Source organism: Oratosquilla oratoria, chromosome 17, assembly GCF_046742065.1.
Source record: "Oratosquilla oratoria isolate Oo_2021 chromosome 17, ASM4674206v1, whole genome shotgun sequence".
Classification (NCBI taxonomy): Eukaryota; Metazoa; Arthropoda; class Malacostraca; order Stomatopoda; family Squillidae; genus Oratosquilla; species Oratosquilla oratoria.
The window spans coordinates 3852230-3862229 of NC_134793.1; the positions used below are offsets into that span (position 1 = coordinate 3852230).

A 10000-nucleotide genomic window follows, 5' to 3' on the forward strand; every position below is an offset into this window, starting at 1 on the left:
GTCGCAAATGCTTTTTAAAATACGAAGTAAAGGGCTCATTGTTTAAACTTTTTCCATAATCATCACATAAATAATTCATTCTTTGAGCATTTCTTTGTAATCCAGCGAGGAGTACAAACACTTTCCACATATATGTTCAAGTGCTGAATTTAATCTTTCATTTCATCATAATATTTCTTTATCTTCATTTGTGCACTAAGCCTTTGCTTATGTCGCGTGAACACAAGTACTTGAAGACATAGGACCTTCCGTAGGGAAGACGTAATTGTCATCTTTGTACTATACATGTGTACAACCTGGTAAGGAAGTTATCACACTAAGTTGTTTTTCCTGCAATCTACGATTTATCGGCAGTACCGCCCACCTCCAGAAAATTTTCCGCCGTAATATCACTAGGGCAAACTATTTTGTTTTCTCAACAAGAATACAAAAAATGTCATTTGATATGCTTGAGCAAGATTATTTTCCTCCAGTATATAAAATTCCTTCCCGAAAGCTGGAGCTGCAAATCTGTTCCAACAGTCAGAGGGAAAATAGTATAGTGTGATAACGCTTGAAGTAGCAATCACCGATAGACTTCGAGATCGAGCTGTAGGTTCCTGAGAGCGACAGCTTTTGGCAGGAACTCCAGAAGCTCCACACATCTTTCTTTAAGAAATTCTTCTTTAAGAAATTTTCGCCCGAGTCAACAGAGTAATGTTCGGCCCTTTTTGGCGAAAGGATTTGATATTTACCAACCTAATGACATAACTTGAAGGCTTCACTCTGACTAAAGGTACAGTCAATGGCGGGTGACGCGCATCCAACTACCTGCCATCATATTTGGTTAAACGCGTTGGTAGGTTCGGTTAGAATTATTAGCATTGTACTTTGCATCTCGAAGCAAAACAGCTCGATCTTTCTAAAACAAATAATGATTGCTCTAGACAATCGTTTGACGATCATCAATGAGTCATGGACGGTCACCGTTGAGCGATAATGGCACCGGGTACAACATACCTTTAGACTAGACGATTTTAGTCAGCTGAAGAGAAGACGTTGTTCTAAAAAGCTCTTAAATGACCTAGAGCCTATTTTCTTAAAGAAAATAATAACAATATTTGGTTTAAAACCACGAACCTCATACCCAGCCCCTACTACGGGGGCTAGGACGGTGCCTCTTACAGAAGACTTTATAACGTGGAATCAAATGAACCATACCCTTGGTCCAACTCGCTTGCGGAAATTTTAAACTGCCGTCACCTCGACCTTCGCTGCGACGCTCTAATCCATTCGGCCAACGAGCTTAAATAAAATAAAAAATAAATAAATTAATAAATAAATAAATAGATAAGTAAACAAATAGATAAATAAGAATAGTATATACAAAATTGTAATAAGATATATTTGTCGTGGAGGTGATCATTGTTCATATGTAAACATACCAAACACAAGAGATAAAAAAGAAAACCCCTGGAGGTCCGTCTGATCTTGTCAGCAATGCATCTTACTCAGAATAGGTTGTGATCAAACTTAGCTGATTTCATTCAGCCGTTATGGTTTCTATGCAGCAGCGATGTATCTTTACAGTGAGTTTCAAATCATTTGGAGTGTGTGTGTGTGTGTGTGTGTGTGTGTGTGTGTGTGTGTGTGTGTGTGTGTGTGTGTGTGTGTGTGTGTGTGTGTGTGTGTGTGTGTGTGTGTGTACATAACGTAATCAGATCGTGCTGATCTCGCGTTCGCTTAATTGTGGGTTTGAATCCTGCACTCCTATCCGATTCCCTAACACTCCAAGTGTATTGGGCAAAGGTGCCGGCTTCGGCCGCAACCACGCGCCTTCTGGATTAGGCTGTAAAATTCAGTATACTTTTCCTTTCATTTTCCTTCAAAGCAGTGAAGATACGCATTCTCCACTCTTTTGTATATGTAATATGGGTTTTATATGTATGGAAGCCCTAAGGAGAAACTCTCTCTCCCCCCCTTACACACACATATACCTCCCTAAATAGAAAAATAATTTTCAAATATTCATTTCGTCCTAATTCGGATGTGTATGAACTTGTTCTTATCATGCTCGCTCCCACAAAATCGCTAATCCAAATTTGTATTATTTTTCCTGAAACAGGTGATCTTGGCTTTGGTGGGTGTGGCATGCGCTGCCCCATCTTACGGAATACATGGAGCGGTGTCTGTGACCCACGCCCACGCGCCCGTGGCCTACGCCCACGCGCCGGTAGCCGTGGCCCCCATACACCCGCCCGCATCTTACATCTCCAAGTACCACGCCCAGGATGAGCTAGGCCAAGTGAGCTATGGTTTTGCTCATCCTGGACAAGCCAAGAGTGAATACAGAGACGCCTACGGTAACGTGGTCGGTTCCTATTCTTACATCGGTGAAGACAACAAGCCCGTAGTGGTCTACTACACTGCCGGGAAGAATGGCTTCCAGGTTAGAAGCAATGCTCTTCCGACAGGACCCGCCGCTTCCACCGATATCCTCCCCGTTGCTCCTAGCCCCGTCATGGACACTCCCGAGGTCATCGCCGCTAAGGAGGCGTTCGAGGCTGCCTTCGCTGCCGCTGCAGCCGCCGCTGAAGCAGGCACCCTGCCTAAAGTAGTTGTCCCCGAAGGTGTTCCATCCCCGGTTATGGACACCCCAGAGGTAGCCGCTGCGAAAGAGGCTTTCATTGCTACCTACAACGCCGCGGCTCTCTCTCTTGCTGAGGACGAGGCACCTATTACCGAAGCTTCTGCAGAGGTGGAAGAGGAGCCTGAGACCGAAGCTCCCGAAGTAGAGACCCAGGCCTATGAAGAAGAACCTCTTACGACCGAGCCTGCCCCTGTCACAGCTCCCTAACCGTTGGTCGACACTGAGGAAGTGGCCGCTGCCAAGGAGAACTTCCAAGCCGCTTACGAGGCCGCCGCTGCCGCCGCCGCTATTGGCGCCGTCCCTGAGGTCGTCCTTCCTCTCGAGCCCGTCATGGACACCGCAGAGGTTGCCGAGGCCAAGGCTCAGTTCCAGGCTGCATACGACGCTGCCGCTGCCGCCGCGGAAGCAGCTCCCGACTACGATCTCGACGGATCTCTCTCTCGCTACTCGGGATACCTCTCAGCCGTCGACGGGGCCCTTTCTCCTCTTTACACAAACACCATCCCCTTCGGCGCTTACGGAGTCTCTGCCCCGCTTGTTCACGCTAAGCTCCCTGTCCATGCCCATGCGCATGTTCTCCACGCCCATGGCCCTGTTGTCCACGCACACGCCCACGGACACGTTGCTCATTCCCATCCCGTTCTCGCTCCCCTTCACTTCGGCACTATCAACTACGGCACTCCTTACAAGTACGTCCATGCGTGAGATCCCTGACCATTAGGATTCCCCGGCTTTTGACATCGCGTTGTGAGACTTTTGTACTGTAAATACATTACTTAATTCTGAATAAATTACAAAATGATAATATCAGTTTTTGTCTCATCGTCCTTTCTCCTCCTGCTCGCTTTTTTCACATATTTTTCATTTATTTACAATTAAGATTTTCATAGGTCTTTCTGAAAGATATATATTGATAGGTTAATCTATTCCTTTATCCAATAATTTATTATATCTATCTGTTTACTGTTGACAGCCAAAATCAAAGATACAATTTGTATATCGCGGCCACAAACACACTATAAGATTTAAATCCACCCAAAAGAATCTACCCCAGTTCCATGCATTAGAAAGTGGAAGACCCTTTGTGGGGCTAAAACCTCTGGGTCTGGGGGCCGATGTTAGGTCGCCTACCCACCCGGACAGGACTGCCGAGAACCAAGAACCAACGCAGCAAGCCCGCAGCGGGTCCCGGGACTCGACCACACGAGTTTGACACGGTATACACTTCCCAGCATCCATGTTCTCCCTTATGTGAGACTGCGGCAATTTTTCAGACTCCATCATCCCTTTAGAGTTTCATCATAACTTCTACATTAAATCAGTAAATACTTACGTCCTCATAGTATAGATTGAATCTAAGAATGACATTTGTTCTCATGAGCAAAGAATACAATCTTTTATTATAAAAGTGATGAAGGAATTACTTATCATCTTACACCAGAAGGCTCCTAGCTACAAAGGAAGTTGTCACCTATGTTCAATATGCAGGGATAACCGTAATAAGTGTCAGTTACCCGTAACTGTTATCCCTTTGGAGATTATTTCAGGCTAGTCGTCCGCAACTCATTCTTCTCTTGATATATTCAGAATGAACTCTCAATTCTCACGTTACACGATAATGTTTAGAAAATATTCTTCAGCTGATAGATGAACCTTGGACATCCAGTTTGAGAACCACTAGTTTGTAAGAAAAGGATGGAATCAAACATAGGGTTCCATTGATCTAATTACTCGATTCGCAAGAAAGTATTTATGATAATGTTCTTGGGACCAAATGAAGTGCCCAGATGACTGCATTCTAATGGCCACCTATCAACACAAGACAATGAATTAAATTAAACTACGAGTAAATCATCTGTCGTTGACGAGAATAGGGTCAGGTAAGTGTTAACTGCTGAATTAGGATGAAAGGTACGTTTTGCTTTTTATGATTATCGCTCAACGATGATCGCTCATGGCTCACTGATGATCGTCAAACGATTGCCTAAAGCACTATTTTTTTTTTTTTTTTTTTAACAGGGTTGTTTTGTTTCGAACTACGAAGTACGAAGCTGATCATTCTAACCAAACTATCCAACGCGTTTACTCAAATATAAGAACATAAGAACATAAGAGCATAAGAATGAAGGAGACTGCAAGAGACCATGAGGCCTACGCTAGGCAGTTCCATGTCCATTACCAGGTGTCATCCCTATCCAAAAAGTTGTCTAACCATTTCTTAAAACAATTGATTGTTTCAGTGTTCACTACATGGTTATTAAGTCTGTTCCATTCGTTGACCACCCTATTAGTAAACCAATTCTTGCCTATTTCCTTCTTAAATCTAAATTTGTTCACTTTAAATCCATTACTGTGAGTCCTGTCCTACTGCCTTGATATGATGACCTTTTTGTGTCACCCTTGTTAAAGCCTTTGATCCATTTAAACACCTCTATTAGATCACCCCGCACTCTGTGTCTTTCCAGAAAGTGTAAATTAAGGTGCTTAAGCCTTTCTTTGTAAGGTAAATTTCTGACCCCATGTATCGTTTTGGTCATTCTCCTCCGTACTGATTCAAGTGAATTGATGTCCATTCTATAAGACGTAGACCAAAAATGTACCGCATAGTCAAGGATGGGTCTAATTAATGATAGATAGAGTTTGATAATTACCTCTACACTTCTATTCGTAACCAGTATGATGTGGGTCACCCGTCATTGGATGTGGTAGGCTAATAATCGCACCAAGAAAAACGTACTTATAGTATGCAGTGTGAATTATGATAGAGAGCCTTGTAAATCACGAGCAAAAATTTTTACCTACCCAGAGTTTTTCATGAGACGAAATCTAAATAATTCATCTGACTTGTTTTCTATCTATTCATGAAAATTACCTAACTATAAGCCAAATGCTACGTAGAGGGATATATCACGGATTAAAAAAAATCATATTGATTTTCTGGGAACTGCAATGTGGATCAAGTTTTTTGTTCGTGACTATATATCGATCTTCGTTGTTCAAGTCTTTTGTTTAGATATAACTAACAATTGAAACATTATGAAAAAAACTGAACAAGATTCTATGGAGGACACACGATAACAAACTAATGATATATTGAAATTGTACAAATATACTTTTTATTGTTGAGTATCCCGTGTAGGCAAAACAGTTTTGTAAATAAAACATATCAAAGCAGAAATAATGGAAGACATATCATTTGCATAGTTCTGTGGGTCCAGTTCTGGTGAGCTTATTAGTGCGTAAAGTTTGGTAACTCGACCAAACCAGGCGTCCACACGACAACCACAAAACCATTAACGTTAACAAATTTGTACCAACAACCCCAAAGAACATTGGCTAAAAGTGTGGCCACTGACGGTGATTGAAAGAGCATCATACAGCGCATATGTATAGGCTATGAACGTAAATGGGTGTGGTGCTGTTTGTGTTTATGAACAAAATGCGTAAAATTTGCAAATGATGCTGGCGAAACCTCGTTAACGTAAGCGGTTTTGTGAAGGTCATGAGGAAGCCCAATACTCTCACTGCGCTCCGCGTAAATGTCACTCAGTACATGATATCAACATACAGTTTAACCAATAATTTCCCTACTGAAGCTTCCCGTTCATCTTTGTGTCAATCTACTTCAAGTCAAAGACTATTTTTTCCATTGCCAATAAATGATTAAGCTTTACATAAACTGTTGTGGTGAGAGTTAGCTGTGTTGTAGAATTCATCCTACAAAACTAAATATCTTTTGACATATCGTTAAATACTTTATTATACGTAATTTTATTTCTTAACTGTAAATTGGTCTTTATTTAGAATTATTGATATGTGAATACAATTAACAGTCACTAAATATCACATGGGAGTACACATTTTCTTCAAAATACAATCCATAGGATGACCAAAAGCATTCAGAAAGTGCATAACTTACTATCTTGTCGAGGTTACGCATCTTATAATGAACCAAGGAAACACTAAAACTAACGATTTTGCACAGTTCTTCATATCTTCCGGTATGTCAACAATATAATCGTATATGTAGAAAGAATCAAAATAAACGCCTATGACATATTCTATTTTAATTTCTTCAAATTCCTTTTCTACCGTTACATTGTATTATCTTGTTTTCTTCACTGTTGACAGTTACAACCACAAGATATAAAAAGCAACGCATGTATGCTTGTGGACAATATCGAATGGAAGAAGTGGACTCAGAAATCTAAGAAAGGTGGTAGAATAGAGGGATAGTAGGAGTTAGAAGTGATCAGCATTCTTTTCTAAGTTAAGATCATCCCTTAATAGAAAAATAATTATGCGTGTCTGGTCCGTATGGATGTCACTAAAGCTCTTATATTATAATTATTGACTACAGAAAAACCGTGTAGATACTGGGAGCAGCTATACGAGATCTTCTTTCAAGCCACATAGATTTCCGTTTTCTTTTGATTAGTCGAAATACTTAGTCGTTACCATCTTCCTAAGGGTTACCTATAACAAATTTCATATCCTCACATTTATTGGGCACACCCTTAACACAATGACCTAACATTTCCTTCTCATGTTGCACGGATAACGTGAAGAAGGAAATAATATATTATAGTTACTCCTAAATAAGCTTTCTCTCTTACATACTTCCTTATGATTTATATCAAAGAAAACATACTCCTCGAAGAACCTTGTCAATTTGTCTCTGTCGAATTGATTTGTGTAGCTCAGCCTTAATGGTCCAATCCATAACCGGACTATACCCTGAGGGACGATATAGTCTTTGTACCTCACCACGGTGGTTCCATTCGGCTTGGTAGGGTTGTACGCATGGTGAGAGGTGCTGTGGTTGTGAATGAAGTCTGCAATCTTGACCATACTGATTAGCTGCTAGCACATATAGAGGTCTACAATGTATAATACAAATCTTATTAACGTTGAAATGACGGTACAAGGGAGAGAATAGCAGTAGCTCCTTCAATTGAAAGTCTTCCCTCCTATGTTCATATCTGCGTTGATTTATATCTAGTAGATCATCACCAAGGTGTTCTGACAACTTATCTTTGCCAGCAACCTCTTCCAGTTCTTTAACCATCATGAGGACATTTCTTTGTGCAAATAGAATTAAGGATTATATTAGATGACAAGAGATGAAAAGAAAATTGAAGAATCATATAGTATATAAGAATGATACTTTGTAGAAATAATCGAAATTTGAAAAAGTTGCATATCGTCAGTGAAGACCAGCCATTCAAAAGAAGAGACATGATGTCACGACTGAGGACCAGCCAATCAGAAGGAGAAGCGATATGACGTCACGGCTGAAGACCAGTCGATCAGAATAAAAGACGTCATGATATCACGAATTGTTTACTGAGCTGTTGAATGAAGGAGAGGCTACAACAGGGAAGAATTGTTGAACGAAGTTGAACAGAATGTTAAGTTATTGAGCGATGAGCAGTTAGCCACCAAAGACCGCTAAAGGCGAAGCTAAACCCCCAGCGAATCCGAGCCCTCTGGCGAAGTCGTGACGGGCACAGCCTGGGGCCTGTTAAAGAAAAAAAAAAAATATATATATATATATACGTGTATATATATATATATATATATATATATATATATATATATATATATATATATATATATATATATATATATATATATATATATATATATATATATATATATATATATATATATATATATATATATATATATAAAATTATGCCATGAACTCCTTTCTTGGAGACTTTTTTTTTTTTGCGAACACTCTTAGATTTTGTTTATATCTTAAGTTTTTTTAATAAGGATAGAGTACATAAATATAGCATCAATATCTCTAAATCTAGAAATACTCTTGATGTGATGGGAATGGCGCTTTGTCCACTGACAGTCTTAAGGACCTCTGCTTGTTTCATGTATTTCATGTTTAAATAAAGATCGATGCTGGTAATGTCACCTCTGGCCCTGGTTTGATGGAAGTGTGGCTTTGATATTTTTTCTGAACTCCAGAAGCCCCAGGTTCGATTCACAATGGCTACCGATACCACCAGCTGTCTTGGATGTCTCGAGTCCACGCTCCTCATCCTCACTTGTTTCTCCTTCCTGCCATATTATTCTATTCGTCTCCATGATATCAACTTCCATTACGAAAGGGTCACATCGCTCCTCCAGAAACAATTAGCCCTGGAGCACATCGTCACAGTGTCCTCTTCCGTCCCTATTGCGCACCACCTCTACGTGTACAGGTCTTTACAGCCAAATGGTAACGCGGCTTGCGCCGTCTACTCGCCGAATCATGAGGCAGGTTGGGTTGGTTACCCAACTCGTCTAATTCCACGTACTGCGAACTACAGGCACTCCTGCTAGTTTTCAGACTACTCTGTCACCGGCGAATGAGTGACGTGGTAATGTGTGACTATGTCCACTTCAGGCCATCTCGACCCCTCAATCTACACACCGCTCCTTCATCCACCACATCTTACAGCAGTTAGTGGCAGCTCAAGAACGCTTTCTTGGTATACGGTTTTTGTGAATTCCCTCCCACGATGGAATCGCTGCCAATGAAAAGGCAGATTTCCTCGCCAAAAATTCCTATGAACTGCCGCTGCCCGACAATGCCACGCCCTCCATCCTCTGCTCTCACCATCCTTCACCGCATGACTGCAGAGCGTGCACAGAGCGTATCAATACAACACTACGACCACTTTCGTCTCTTTCTCCCGAGGTATCGAAAGCACGAACTTATTGTTCGCAGACACAATATTGTGACTGCACGGCTTCGGCTGGGTTACAGACCGCTGTGGCAAGGTTCTGAGGCGGGGGACGTACCACACTACTGCACCTGTAAGCTGTGCGACCGTCCCAACGCCAACAGTCTCCACCGCGACTGCTTCGAATGCCCCTTAGTAAGAGACTTGTTGTCGCAGGGCCAAGACTTTATACATGTGTGTCATTTTCTTTTAATTGATAATGATTTAGAAACTGTTAGCCCGAAACCCACACTTTGGTGGACGCCAAAGCTTACTCGCCTTAGTTACTAACATATTTCACATTACATAATGTACCCTACTTCCATACAGCTTCACTATACGTAGAAATGTGTCCGTGTCACGTATACTATGTATACATATAGAAAGTACATACTATAATAGGTTTGTCGTTCTATGAGCTTAATGAAATTATATAAACAAAAGAAAACAAACGAAAAAGTCAACCTTGTCATGATTACTCTTTCCGTACCAGAAGCACTTATCTCATATCTCAGCTACCATCAGACTTTTTCTTTATCCCCTAAACACTTTTTTGAGGCGCAGTCGTGTGTGTTGTTGAAATACTGTAGTTGGTGACCTTCAGGTCAGTCATCTGTTCGACTTTCAAAGTCAGCCGTCAAGGTTG

General features: G+C 41.1%; 1 protein-coding gene across 1 annotated transcript; it reads left to right on the top strand.

Moving 5' to 3' along the window:
• The first annotated feature begins 1535 nt into the window (after positions 1–1535).
• On the top strand, positions 1536–3334 carry LOC143034711 (uncharacterized). Its single transcript, XM_076201079.1, has 3 exons — positions 1536–1568; positions 2105–2641; positions 2855–3334. Exons 1-3 carry the CDS (start codon positions 1536–1538, stop codon positions 3332–3334), a joined length of 1050 nt encoding a protein of 349 aa, XP_076057194.1.
• Positions 3335–10000: the final 6666 nt, after the last annotated feature.